The sequence below is a fragment of the Pagrus pagrus genome (genome assembly GCF_965226575.1).
Source record: "Pagrus pagrus genome assembly, chromosome: 8".
NCBI classification, from domain to species: Eukaryota; Metazoa; Chordata; class Actinopteri; order Spariformes; family Sparidae; genus Pagrus; species Pagrus pagrus.
In genome coordinates this window covers 5423502-5438220 of record NC_140192.1, presented here as the reverse complement: position 1 = coordinate 5438220, position 14719 = coordinate 5423502, and the positions used below count along the sequence as shown (strand labels likewise).

The 14719-nt window shown below is 41.9% G+C and overlaps 1 protein-coding gene across 6 annotated transcripts in view; it reads left to right on the top strand.

Annotated features, from left to right (window-relative positions):
* Positions 1 to 14719, top strand: part of LOC311261414 (uncharacterized protein) — a 38261-nt gene that overhangs the window by 12797 nt on the left and 10745 nt on the right. For 5 of the 6 annotated variants that reach the window (XM_084360016.1, XM_084360014.1, XM_084360017.1 and 2 more), the window contains exons 7-9: positions 8591 to 8740; positions 9551 to 9882; positions 10009 to 13677. In XM_084360016.1, coding sequence (XP_084216142.1) covers positions 8591 to 8740; positions 9551 to 9882; positions 10009 to 13677 — 4151 coding nt within the window. The remainder of the gene's footprint in view (positions 1 to 8590; positions 8741 to 9550; positions 9883 to 10008; positions 13678 to 14719) is intronic. The other variant, XM_084360015.1, reaches the window with a different exon arrangement.

Below are 14719 nucleotides of genomic sequence, written 5' to 3'. Positions count from 1 at the left end.
GTTTATATAATGAGAAAGCTTAAAATGCCCAATTCCATCATGTTTTGGTCCAAAACGGCAAAAGTCAAAGAGAACAATCTCTTTTTTATTTTACTGTATGTAGATCTAGAAGGCAGAGAAGGATCTACCTCCACTGGAACACCAAGTATAACACACAGTTTATCTACAATACTTGACCAGTAGCGTTGGAGCACAGGTCCCGCTCCCAGGCATGATTAGAGATGAGCTTTATGAGATATTTCTCAGTACATGATAACAATTAAAACTATGTAAATGCTCCAAATTAATTCTACACATGTGATATGTGAAGATAAATGCCCTGACAGAAATATCAGCTAATAATTAGAATTATTACTTCAATTAATGGCCTCATTAGCCTGACTTATATGATTGTACTGGGATAAAGTGCCGTCCTCTTCCTTTTGCTGAAGCTCAGGATAACTGCATAGTCCATTGAAAGAGAGACGAGAGGGAACTTTGCAAACAAAACAGAATAACAGGATTGTTCTTGTTTTAAAAAAAAAACAAAAGTTACTTTTGATGTTTTGGATACATCACACCTGCGCTGTGTTATTTTGGGGAGGTGTTGTTATGCATGTAAGGAGCCCCTCTGATGTTGTGATGTTCTGCATTTGGATGAGATGCAGATGGAGGCCTGAGAGCCTCACACACAACCAGGTATCACCTCCCTCCCCACTGATACCTTCAAACCCAACACACACACACACACAAGCACTGAAACACACATGCATTTGTGGATGTTTGTGTTGACTTTTCTATCTTTCTCTCTGTCGCTCTCTTGTTCTTCCTCTTCACACACACACACGCACACAGAGGGTGCTTTAAGCCTTTAAGCCTACCCCTTGCTTTTCTCCCCGCTGCAGCTTCTAATGTGTTCACCCCCTTCCCACCACCACCACTATCCCCCCACCACCACCACAAAAAAAAAAAAAAAATCATTCATTATTTCTTTTATATCTCCCTCTCACTTCCAAAGCCCATTTTTCTCAGCGGCTGCCTAGCGTGCGGTATTAGGCTATGTGTAAAATAAATGATGTCTGTAGCCGTAGGGGTATGGCTCTGCCTCCCCCAGAAAACTACCTAACGTCCAAGGAACATTAAACACCCAGATCCTCGTTTAGCGAATAAATAACCATTCATTTGAATGGCTTTGTCTGTGTGTGCACACCGGACTTTCTGTGCATATTTTACCAGCGCTGTGCCTACATGCTGTGTGTCAGGAGCGAGAGAGAGAGAGCGACAGAGAGAGAGAGAGGGCCCATTAGAGACTTAATATAGAATAAATGGCCAGGGGCCTCTGTGTCGCCAGCGGACCCTCCAACTCCACAGCGTCATGGTGGGTTACTAATGACCTGAGATCGGGCTCCAAAATGAACTCCTTATATGCATGTCATTTGCAGTGTGTATATATTTATATATTATTTTTTAATTGTGTTTGAAAAGAGAGTAAAACGGTATGAGAGTGTCATTTATTGAGGGGGCTTAGGGAAGTTCTGCCTTAAATGATTCTTTCCAGAAAACTAAATAAATTAGATTCAATTAGTCTTTAATGGTTTATGTGTTATGTGTTTGTCAAAGTGTGTTTTTTGTCTGTGTGTGTGCGTGTGTGTGTGTGTGTTTGATAGCAGTTAAAGCGGACAGAGAGTTAGATTTTGGCATAAAAAAAAAAAAATCAGGCTGTGATTGCCTAGTTAGCAGAAGAAAAAGCTTCAGTGTGTTTGGTATAACGATATGGCCGCATCGTATAGACTGACTAATGTATTGTTGTATACTGTACAAACATACATTAGTCAGTCTGTGTGCAACTCTATTACGGAAGAGAAACGTGGAAATGAATAGAGGAAGCGTCTTAAAATCACAGCGCCTGCCTGCCTTTGTGTGTCATTTGAATCTACTTATCAATGTGCGCTACATTTAAACACGTAAAGACAAATATGTTCATATTTCCATGTTTGGCTACATTTGCAGAAAAAAATAAATACTGCTCTAGAATGAAAATCATCTCTCATGATACCGCACAATTAGCAACAATTATATGAATTAGTTTGTGAGGCTATGTGATGCTTGTTTGTGATACACTAAAGGTGTCAGACTACATGTATTTGGCACAGAGAAGGTAAAGTTGTAAAAGTAGTCAGCTCCACCTTTGCTTTATTGCACATTGTAAATATAGCTTTTCTGGCTGCCACCTACTGAAAGTGTTCACACGCACATACTTTAAGTTTTTGGTAATTTTCTAACGTTTGACTGTTTGAGTTCTGCATTTGCGGCGACAACTGTACTGAGCTCGTTCCCTCGTTGTTGAAGTACACACATGTTCTGACATCTACTTTCTGAAGATTATGTGCTTTGGAGGAGCAAAATGTGTCACTGAATCATAGTAAATGACCTCACAGCTACAAATATTTCCACATTCAAAAGCCCAGGCTGTGTTTTTATTGTTGCTTGAATAGTTGAAGCACAGACCCGTAATAGTAGCCTCACACAATTTGGCTTTTTGTCACAGTTCTATGCAAACTATGCGCTCGACCTGACATTTGGTAAATGAATAACACAAACTGTACTCTGCAATTGATGCAGAGAGTAGTCCTTACTCTTGCATGCTTTGTATAAATGTGAACTTTGGGGAAGATTAAAGATAAATACATGCTTCTTCAGTCCATGTCATCATTGTGTATTTGAAATAATCCCTGTTGGGTTAGATATTTGCTTCAATTTCTAGAAAAGCACATGTTAAAATTTTACTTTAGAAATTATCAGCAGCCTTTATTATCATTTGTAGCTATTTTATATTGTTACATCTGTTTTTTTTATTTTATGACAGAAAATGTATTGCGTTTAGTTTTTTTTTATTTATTAAGACTTTACCGTATTTTAAGTCACCAGTTTGTCCCTGTGGAGCTCACAGAAACACCACATTGCAAAATAGACTGGTTGCAGCACTGTGTCAGCAAGCAACAGAGGCACCACAGGAGCCAAAAGGGGTCAAGTGCCTTGCTCAAGGGCACACTGTCATCGCGCAGCGTCACCTGTAGATGTGAAAGACATGACAGCTAAGAGAAGTAGGAAGGCTTTCCTTGTTCGTACAAAAGGTTTTGTGTAACACTTACATGAAGCCCATATTAAGAAACACACTAAAAACACATTATTCACATATTCATGCCAGTGAGTGTGTGTTTGTGTATCAGAGGTTTTCATGGCTCAGTAATTAGCGCTGGCAGATGAAGCATTGGTCGGATAAAGAGTTGTCATGCTGTGGAGTTGATGAACTGTGGGAAGGACAGGAGCCCACAGTCTCTCTCACACACACACACACACACACACACAGTCATGAATATGTGAATAATGTGTTTTTTTGGGTGTGTTAATATGGACTTCTAAGTATTACAATATGTTTTAGAGTTTTCTGTCTTTTGTAAGTTATTTCCACTATTGAGACTGTAGAGACGAGTGGGAAAGTAATAAAAGTTTGTCTCGTATCCAGTGTTCCAGCGAGATATCCGAATAATTTCAATGTTGTTTGTTTTCTCTGCGCGGTAAACAAAATCAATCAACTTTTGTTGTGTGCGAATGCAGTTATTGTAACTGTGTGTGTGTTTGTGGATGTGTATGCACAAATATCTCCTTAAAGGATAAAGTATCTGCGTACGACTTTACATTATTTTGGACGTCGATAACTATTTTTCTGTTCTCATTGCTGTCACGTTATATGTTGTTGATTTGTTTGTCCTTTTTCTTTCTGCAAATGTGTACGTGTCCGTCTCTCCATCCGAGGTACGCTTTAGGTTTCATCTTGGCGATGTTGATTGTCTCTAATGTGTTGTTTGTTCACAGTCCTCCGGCCCTTCTGTTTGTTTATGCGGGGCCAGTTTTGCCCTACGCCACTTGCACAAATAATTATGCTTGCTAATGAAGGGGCCCGCAGCCACGGCGCTCTGTAAATGCCTTTCTGATGAGAGGCACTAGGAGACAGCAGGTGCAGGGTGGGCCTCCCAGGGACTAAGATTGAAGACCAGGAAGTCAGGGTGCCCCGCCCCTCCATCCCTCTGTCTTTCTGTTCCTCTCTGACTTCCTGGATCTTCCTGGTACTTATGAAGAATATACTGCTGTTGATTTTAAATCTACTTGCATAAACATAACATCCTATTTACAGAAGCCTGAGATTTGCCGATCGGGACACTAAAGTGCGTACACATTTCTGTCTAGTGTTGTTTTTGTTGAGGCTCTTGTTGAGGAATATGTTCAGACACTCATAAGGATTATTATACGAAGAAGCATCACTTTATCTGCTCTCTGGAAATATTTTGCCTGAAATTTGTTTGGCTGTAACGCAAATTATATAAATTGTTTCATATACAAAAATATGACATTTATTTAAAGAGGTCTATAAAACTGCTGCACAGTACAGTCATCATACTGTATGTTAAGTAACTTAGATGTTTCTTCCTCATCATCATCTCTTCTGAAACACTCATTCGTTCTCTTCCCCCATTTTCATTCTCCCCCTGTGGCTTCCTTGGGCTTTGAGGGCAAACAAATAAACAAAACAAAACATTTATAGACTCAGTGCTTGCATCTTGGCCCCCAAATCCCCGCACTTAGTGCTGAGCGAATGAAGCATGCGGAGAAGGCCCATATGAGAAAGACAGACAGAAAGACATTTGGGCTTCTTTCTCTACAAACTTTTACCCCCCTCCCTTTTTCCCTCTGTCTCTCCAAAAACTTCATAAGCAGTAATACTCTTGTGTACTTGTGTGTGTGTGTGTGTATAAGTGCATGAGAGCGCATGTGAGCACATGCGTGTGTGAGTTTGGCTGTGCATGTGTGTGTGGTGAGTGGTATATGTGCCACATGTGTGCGTGCATTCGCATGTGTGTGTTTGAGCAGGGTGGTGTCAGCTCGCTCCTTGCCACCCCATTTGCTGTAGCTGTACCGCTGTGATCACAGACAGATGTATAAATCAAACCTCGCTTGATGGATTCATCAGGGTGGCGAAACGATCGCCTGAGAAGAACTCGCAACTCTCTTAGCGTTCTGTGTTCTGACGGAAAGGGTATGCAAAGAGCCTAAATGGATGAACGCTTGATTAATTCTTTGCCGGAGATGTTGGCGACAGCAGGAAATGTGTTTTTGCTTTGACTGTGTTTGCACGGGAATTTACGCGCGCGGGGCGTGAGTTATGAGGCCTGAGTTTTGTACCTAAGGCTATTGTGCATAATGATGGCAGGTTGGGAGAACTGCAAGCAGCCACTAAAGACTTGCTACCTGTGGAGCAAAGACAACCAAAGAGAGAGAGGGAGGGTGTGCATGTGTGTGTGCATGCGTATGAGTGTGTGTGTGTGGATTGGGGCCTAGTGTGGGAGAAAGATGAAGCTGCAAAGTGTGCGAAAGCAAGAGATGGAGGGCAAAATGTAACAGTGAAAAAAGGTGATGGAGGGGGAAAAAAATAGAGAATGAAGAGAGAAGATTTAGGTAAAAGAAAAACACAGATGAAAGGATGCCACAAGAGAAAAACAAGAGATGTAACACGCAGAGTTTATCTTTAAGGTTAAAGGGAGAAAAAAATCCCCTTTCATGTAAATATACTCATGACATGAGATCCTACACATGTCATTCAACTTACTTTTGACCATTCACACCACACTTTTTTTTTTCTTTTTTTCTTTTTTCGATTTTTCTGTCATTACAAGTGGTAAGTGAAAAGTTGTCATACACTGGGAGATGCTACAAAAAATGGGTTGTTGTTCTTCAACTCTATTCCATCACTTTAAGTTGTATGCAGAAACTTTTGCAGTGAAGCATCTCGGGGGTCAAGAGGATCAGAAGTCATGTCCATGAGGGAGAATTAGAGGTGCATTGATTAGTCGCTTAATTAGATTAGTCGATCGAAAGAGAATTAGTTGCCAACTATCGTCATTTTTCAAGCAAAAATGTCAAACATTTGCTGGGTCCCGCTTATAAAATGTAAGGATTTGCTTTATTTTCTTTGTCATTTATGATAACAGATGAAACACTTTGGGAACATCAGTTTGGATTGACGATTAGATGATTAACTGTGAACAATCAGCAGGTGAATCTATTATGAAAATTGCTAGTTGCAGCCCTAATTAGTGGAGAGAGAAGTGAAGTTTTTCTTTTTCCCGGTTGTGCTACTGGCATAGTTGCATTATCACCACACCTCAGTACCAACAAGGTTCCTTAACTCATAATCAAAAAGAAAACGTTACATTTTTTTAGCTGTGTGTAAAAGACATCTTAAAATCTTAATTTACTACCTTAGATTTTTTTGTGTTTCGTGTGTTAATTTCCCCGTTCTCAGATTACTATGTTTGTGTTGTGTTGTACATTTTCTTACTTGTAATTATTGTCATATTTCTTTTTTTTGCTTTTCTGTTTTCTATTATTTATGGTAAAAAAAATAAATTTAAAAAAAGATAGCCTTAGTTTCAAAGTTTGTGAAAAGCACGTTTCTCTGATGAAGTTTAAAAATTTGAACAGTTACCATTTAAAATATTTGCTTTATTATTTATTCCAGTCTGTTCTTAAAACAACAACAGTTAATAATAAAAAGTAAGTACAGTGAAGAGTTTTTAAGGGGAAACATTTTTTTTATGATTTCTCAGCTTACCAAAAGCTCAACAAATGAGAAACAGGTTTCTGTGTCCGGATGCTGATTTTCTTAGAGACGGTTAGCAAGTAGATTTTAGTAGCTAATATGTTGGTAATTTATAAGAAAAGGCAATCTGGATATCTGGGGGTGGCAGAAAGAGGGAGGAAGAGGAGGGGCAGGCAATATGAGTAGTAATTTACTCTGTTAAGAGCCAAATGGCAGACAGACTGTCGCCCTGCGTGTTATCTGGGAGATTTGCACTCTGCTCGTTTTCTGACGATATTTCCCTGCCTGTGTGTGTGAGCATGTGTGTGTGCAGTTCTGTGTGCATATGCACGCAGTTGGGAAGTAGCTTTAAAGTATCAGCATCATTTGAGCATTTCTTTGTATATTGTACTGTAAATCATGAAGGTTTATGGTTTATTGCTTTTACAGACCGCATATGTGTACATACTGGTACATGTTTGCTCATACACTCAGATTACAGTAGACGACTGCAGGAGGATAGATGTGTGTATCTGCGTGTGTTATCGTTTCATGTGCCTTTTCTTGTGTGTTTGTACTTATGTGAGTGAATATGTGTGTTTTAACGAAGCTTGGGAGGCTTCATTGCACTCATCAGGATATCAGCGTTGAGAAATGGCAGTGTCAGTGAAGTGACAGTTGTGTGTGTGTGTAAGGATTGATGGGCCTCAGTCTGACAGCAGCCATATTGTGGAGAGAGAGAAAGATGGGATGGAGGGAAGATCAGGGGGAGGAGTATTGTAGCCCCCTCATCCTCACAGGTTAATATTGACACAGCCTGGGCAGATACAGTGCCTGCAGCGCTCATCAATCACTTTCAGTGGACCCATACACATCACACGCACACACACGGGCTGAAGCAGAGAGAGGACCACACACACTGTAAGACACAGCACACAGAAATACAAACACACTCTCAAAGTCAGCCAGAAACATGGATCATTTGTACAAGTCACACAGGATGAACAGATATATGTTTTCAAGACTATCACACACACACGAATGTCAAACTTAGAGTTCCTCTGTTAGCTTTACTAAGACTACAGTATCTCTTTTGTTTAAAAGTTCCACTTAAATAAGCACAACAACAATTTTGAGAACTTCCCAAAACAAACAGTTGTACAACAAATCTAGATTAATCAAGCAAATATGTTTTCAAAAGTATCACTTTGCACACTTTGTGCGTAACCCTGCGTTGCAAATTATGGTTTCCATAACATTGTTGTTAATCATTTCAGAAAGAAAGAAAAAGCGGGTTCCCTTGACAAACAAAACAATTAATTAATGCAACTTTCCATCCATCAATCATTGTGCCTGTCACAGAATTACCATAATCTGTGCATGGTGGCTGTTTTAAGAGCAAACAGTTAATTTCCAAACAATAAATCACAAAGTGTCTCTCTACCCCTCTGTGCGCTTTGACAGCTTCGTCTCTCATTGCTACAGATGAAGGCTTACTTGAAACTACTTCAAAAAAATTAAATCATATGTGCAATAAAAGGCAGGGGTCTAACAAAGTTTCCCATAAAGCTGAAACCAAAAATGTAAGGAAATGTTTATTAATCATTTTGAGACCATTACAATCAATATTATAATTGCTTTTTTCCATTATTTGTTCATTAATAACAGAACATTTCAAAAAAGTTTGAAAGTTGGGGCATCAGCCAAGCAGCTTGGCTTATAAATGTCTGATTGTGATTACTTCCCCCTCTTTTTTTTTTTAAAGATGCAATTTGTTTGTGACCGTTAATTCTTGAGTCTCATTCCCAGGTTATCACAGTTTGGGTTGGTGGCCGACCGTACCTCCCAGCCCAAAGCGTCAGTATTTGATGACCTGCGAATGAGAATGAAAAATCAACTATCTTTCCCCAGAATCACTTCTAGTATCTTAATTGTCCTTCTCTTCATTTATTTGGCTTTTTATCTCTCCTCCAGGACTGGCATGATTATGTGGACGGGCTGAAATCATTCAGTGAACGCCATGGCTATGATGCTCTGGTGGTTCTCCTGTCTATCAATAATACAGTTCATCATCCCCGCCAGCAGGTGGCTGTCTACTCAAACAACACAGATATCCTAAATCAGGTAAATAAAATGTAAGACCAGCACAGACATCTACAGTATGTCAGCAGTGAAACAGAAGTGCTTCAGTAATATACACCACTCTATGAATAACTCTGGTAACTGGAAATAGGCATTGTAATGGCTCTTATTTACTTGTCATCTTATGATTTTTGTTTGCTAAATTATCAAGGATTGCAACAGCAACTTCACTAGAGGTGTGTTGGGAGCTGTGGGCTGTAGGTTTGGGTAAAGTGCACTATGGGAAGGTTGCTCTGGTGAGGATGGTCAGTGACAATACAGGTTGTTTTTTGCTGTTAGACAGGATTGTCATTAAGTCCTTCTTACATACAGTCAGTCAGCTTCTAAAATCAATCCATAACTTAACAGGAATGGTTCAAAAATATTGGTAACTTGCTTATTTGCTCTGATAAAGAGAGTTTAATAAGAAGATCGATACCACTCTGATATCAATCAATCACATACAGCTACAGCCAGCTGCTGTTAGCTTAGAAGCTCTGGCAGCCTATATAACCTCCCATAAAATCACAACCTTTAAACAAAATAAAAAGGATACATTGGTAGGTATTTTTTTGTTTGTTTGCTTGTTTGTTTGGACATCATGCTTACTGTTTATCACACTTTGTCTTAAGCTAGGTTCACCAGCTGCTGGCTGCAGCCTCATATACTTGGCAGACATAAGAGTGTTATCAACCCACTCATCTCTCAAGAAAGAAAATTACAGTAGCATGCTTCCTCAAACGTCAAACTATTGTTTTAAAAAGTCAATAAAGAAAAACAAAAGATATTACAACATACTGTCTTTCATTGCAGATCTGCTGTGAGTTGGAAGAGTCTTCCAGCTGGTCTCTTTCTGGTGAACTGGAGGCCAGGGAGAGTCTCCAGGTGTACCACATCCCCATAAACACCACCGCATTTTCTGGTACTCCTCCTTTGCTGGCAGAAGAAATACAAGGCCTCCTCAAGGACTTTGTTGACCGCCGGAGCTCTCTATTAGCCTGCCACCCCAGCAGTAGAACCTCTTCCACGGAGGGAGTGGCGGGCAGCGTGGAGTTTTCCCAGGGGTCATCTGGTATCAACGACATGGATGGTTCTGACACAGAGAGAGCCGAGGGAGGCGGCGGAGATGTGGTGGCGATAGCAAGGTAATCAGATGCATCCATCTCACTTTGTTTCTTCCAATTTCAGTAAAGTCATCACAACATGAATTCTGAGATTGAAAACAATACATTCAAGGCCTTGAGACAAACACTGACACAATTCAATGACAGTTTTGTCTCCGTATATAGGGTAATGGCAGATGGTGAAGAGGACACAGGAGGTGCAGGAGTTGGTGCTGGCGGGGAGCTTGTGAGCCCTGACAGCGGTATGACCACCATCCGCAGCAGCCGCTCCTCCAAAGAGAGCTCAGTGTTCCTCAGTGATGACAGCCCGGTGGGCGAAGTTATAGCAGGAGGCGGGCCAGCAGCAGGGCCAGGTGGACTTTTCCTCAGAAACCCCTCTCCCCTGGGGTTATTATCCCTCTCCCCTCCTGTCCCACCTGAGAGGAGGAAGCACCGCCCTAGCAGAAATAAGAGTGACAACGTTGACCTGTTTAGTTTTGACCCTCTACACAGCAGTGACCACTCTATGCCAACAGGAGGAGAATTGGCAAATGTTGGAATAAGAGCAGGTGGAGAAAAAAGAGCAGAGAGCTCCAGCTTTTCCGAACTTGAAGAGCTGAGCTTGTTAGATTTCTCTGGTCCCAATTCACTGGGCGGGCTTGAAAGTAGAAATTCTTCAATTGATAATCACGGTCAAATTCATGGGAATTACATGATTGATACCGTGGTTCCTCCAACCCCAGTCAACAGTGTGGTGGGCAGTCGTCCACCTAGCAGTTGCGGGGTCAGATTCTTTCCAGAAGATGTAGTTGAAAGGATCAATGGGCTGCAGCATAAGGACAGTGTGTCATCGTCGTTGTCAGAGACCTGGGATGAACTTGGCTTTGACACACAAGGAGCATTAACCTCAAGTGATAATAATGTCTGGAATAGGGCCAAGGAATCCGAGAGTCCACTGAATATTCTGGAAGATGTTAGAGGGAAAGAGTCAGTTGATGATATGACAGGAGAAGAAGGCAGAGAGGAAATTGTACAGCCAGAGAAGGCCCACCAGAAAGGAAAAATCCTTGAACCCCAGCTTAGTCTGATCACTGAGCAGACTGAATCATACGACAACTGGAACCTAGATACTGCGCTTAAGGATGAATGGAACCCTGTTTCTTTGGCATGCCTGCAGTTGACACCACCAGAGGAGGAAGTAACTGGAAAATGCAGGGCTGGCATCATTGGAGTGAAAGAAAAAACATCCTCATTGTCGAGAAAGAAAGCAATCCTAAACACTTTAACACCAGACACATCGAAAGAAGAGGATGAAGGGGTACAAGGAAAAAAAGGAGACAGAAAGATGGAGCTCCTAGACTTCTGGACGTACTCGGCTCAGAAGGGACTTCTCAAATCAGATAGCGGAACCACCACATCTTACCCAGAATCACTGGATATGTGGAATATGACAATCAGAGATGACAGTCTATCACCTCTCACGACCCCTGACAACTTGTCTGAAACATCAGGTTCTTTCTGCAGGATGAACTCTAATGTTGGGGCAGGCACATCTGTGGAAAGTCCACTCGGATACTCTGAAGGTGGAATGGTGATGTGGAACACCACCATACAGGAAGACAGTTCCTCCACAACAACAAGCCCCGAGGGACCTGAAAATGAAAAAGACCTCAGTCACATCGGATCATTGGATGGCGGTGATTCTCCTGAGACACATGCAAGCAAACAGGTGGAAGAAGATAAAGCTATAGAGGAGGAGAGTGGTATACACAAAGCGCTTAGTGAGACTGTCGACGAAGTGAGGTGGAGAGGTAACGAACACAATGTTAAAATAGTCATAGAGGAGGCTGAAAGTGAAACACAGGGTGAAGAAACGGGTGACGATGACATCCAGAACTTGGTATCTGATCGTTCAGAAGATGGGACGTCCTCTTACCAAGGTATTGACATGTGGGACCTACCTGTGCCTGGCATGGTCACCTCCACTTCAGAGTATGACAATGTAGGAGCTGGCACTTGGAGCCTGACATCCTCCCCTGATGCCTATGCTAGCCCCATAGTAGACATGGTACAGCTAGAGGGGCAGTCCAGTCCTTTTGTAGCTGTGACACAACCCATGGGTGATCCTCTCGAATACAGAGCAGTAATTTCAGATGAAGAACAACCAGCCAACCAGGTGTTCCTTTTTGAGGGAACTAGTGAATTGGGTCACATGATCACGAGTGGGCGAAGTTCAGTTGAGAGCAAGTACGACAACAAAAGTAGAGAAGGATCAGTGGAAACTGACTGGATAGAGCAAGCCAGTGATCATTCCCCATTTGTTCTGGTTGACTCCTCGACTGTCATTCAGGACACTTCAGCCAGTCATCATTCATGTCCAGGAGAAGATGCCAAGACTCAAATTCAGACTGACCAGTCATTATCCCCAAGCCTCGTTGATTGGGACCATTTTGTTTCCAAGAAACATGATAGCTCTGAATCAACTTCATCATCACATGATCTGCCGGTCACCACAGCCTACAACGAAGATGGGCCTGCCACAAGAAGCCAAGGTGGTCCGAACAATGAGAGCATCGGAAAGGAGGGAAAAACAACAGAAACCATGTCTCTGAGCTCAAGCTCTGGGGGGGAGAGAGACGCCATGAAGTATAGCCCCGACGGCCTTCACGCAGGTAGTCGAGATGAACTTCGGTCCAATTCTGACGGAGATTCATCATCAGGTCTAGAAATGGAATACATCATTGTGTCTGGCACAGTGAAAGAAACTGAGAGAGAGTGGCGTGATAGGCCTAAACATGGTAACAGGCAATCAAAAGGAACAAGAAGATCCATGGAGACATTTAGCATGCTTTCCTACGCTGCCACAGTACTGCAATCCCAGGCCCAAGCTTCACAAAGAGAGCAACAGGGGACCACAGAACAAAGTAGGCAAAACCAAATGATCAGGAGTACTGACAGTCCACTTAGTACAGAAACAGAGCAAAATCCAGCTGTTTTATCTACTCATTACCAAGCAAGTCTTGATCATGCCACTGAGCATTGCATGGTGCCAGAAATGATCACTCCCAGCCAATCAACAAATAACTCTGGAGCTTTTCATCTGTCGGATTCACGACCAACAGGTTGCAGTCAAACACAGGCAGAAGAGGGAAACGATGATGATAAATCAAGCATTGTCGCCAGAAGCATGTCTCCATCATTAAGATATCCATCAGATCATTTCTTGAAAACCAGAGAGGAAGTTTATGTTCATTCACAGATCTCAATGGAAGATTCAGATGAGGGCGGGCAGTCACCCTCTGCACCTCCACCATGTCCTACATCTTTGGGTGACTTTAAAGTCTGGAGGGGGCAGGACACACCTAGAACCACTTCTGACCCACAATCACCTGTCTGTACCAACAGTTCGGTCTCCCACTCCAGCTCTTCTATTGGTACCCCATTGAGTGAATCAGGCATTTCTACTGACAGAGGACTTGGGTTACCTTTTTCTGGAGATTTGATGGAAGAGGAGAATGACGAGGAAGAGCAGAAGGAAACTGATACGGAGCACTCTGATATTCCAAAATGGACTTCACCAGGGCAAAGTGAGAGGGAAGAAAGACAACAATTAGGTTCTTCTGATCTGCTAAGTTTCACCGAGGAGCTGACTGGAGAGTTTTCAAGCCAACAAACAGATTTAAAAACAGTGGAGCCAAAGAGGGACAGATTCCTACAGAGTACACTGGATTACTACGATGAACAACCTGTAAGGACTGCTGATCGTGATAAATGGTCAACTCAACAACAGATCGGAGACCACGCAGCTTCTCGAGATAGCTATTCACCCGTTTTAAGGTAAGCAACACACCTTGAAGCAGTGTTTCCTTGAAATTTTTACATCGTGTTTCAGCCCAGAAAAAAATGTAGGCTCTCCAAGTAATTAATGTTTAGCACTGTGCTGTGGACGCTCAGATCGGTGCTGTCAACTTCAGTTTCATCTGCTCAAAATATACTCCCGCTTTCGCTTTTCTTCCCGAAAGTTCCCGTTTAGAGCCAAGTTTGTAGTGTTTAACTATCATTTACTATCTTGCCATCACAGTTTGAGTTTAGATTTAAACTAATTATGGATGATATATGCGTACAACGTGTATGAACGTGACTACGTAGCAGGCTGAAACTAAATTAATAACATTTTCCAAAAACGTTTCTGGGATTTACCACTACAGCCAGCTTGCGCACTTACCAGTCATACTTGTACCACAGTTTGAGAATAGTGGCCTTAAAGCGTTTGTTTATGTCTTAAGCGCTGTGAAATCCTAATTCTGTCACGTTTACAGTTATTTAAAAGTCACGCAACAACATGCAAATGAATTATCTTTTCATAAATAAAGACAATATAAAAGAAAGCATATTTTCTCATTTACATCTAGTTTGTATCTAGCCATGCAGAGAGTTTTGGTTCGATATCTCTGAGATTTTCAGCCTCCAACTCAACAGAGTGGAAGTGAAGGGAAGTTGCATTGTGCTGATAGGCTACAAGTTAAGGATTTAGAAATATCTGTCCGGCATTCTTGCTTTTATTCACGACAGACTTTCTATTCTCAGGCTGCTAACAGCCAGTGAATAAAAAATGCCTGTGCTCACATCTGCCTGTCCTGCACACACACCCACACACATGCCAACCACCCCTCCCATAGTTCTCCGCTGGGTTTTTGAGTCTCGAAAGCTTTCTCAATGGAGTCTGTACATCAGAGGAATATTAGCTTCGCTGAACAGACGGGTGAAATCGAGCTACAAGGCCCTCCTGGAATTGAGTCTGATGATCTTCTGTGTGTGTGTGTGGGTGTGTGTGTGTGAGTATGTTGAATGGATGAGTGACAGGCTGTGACTGACAGAC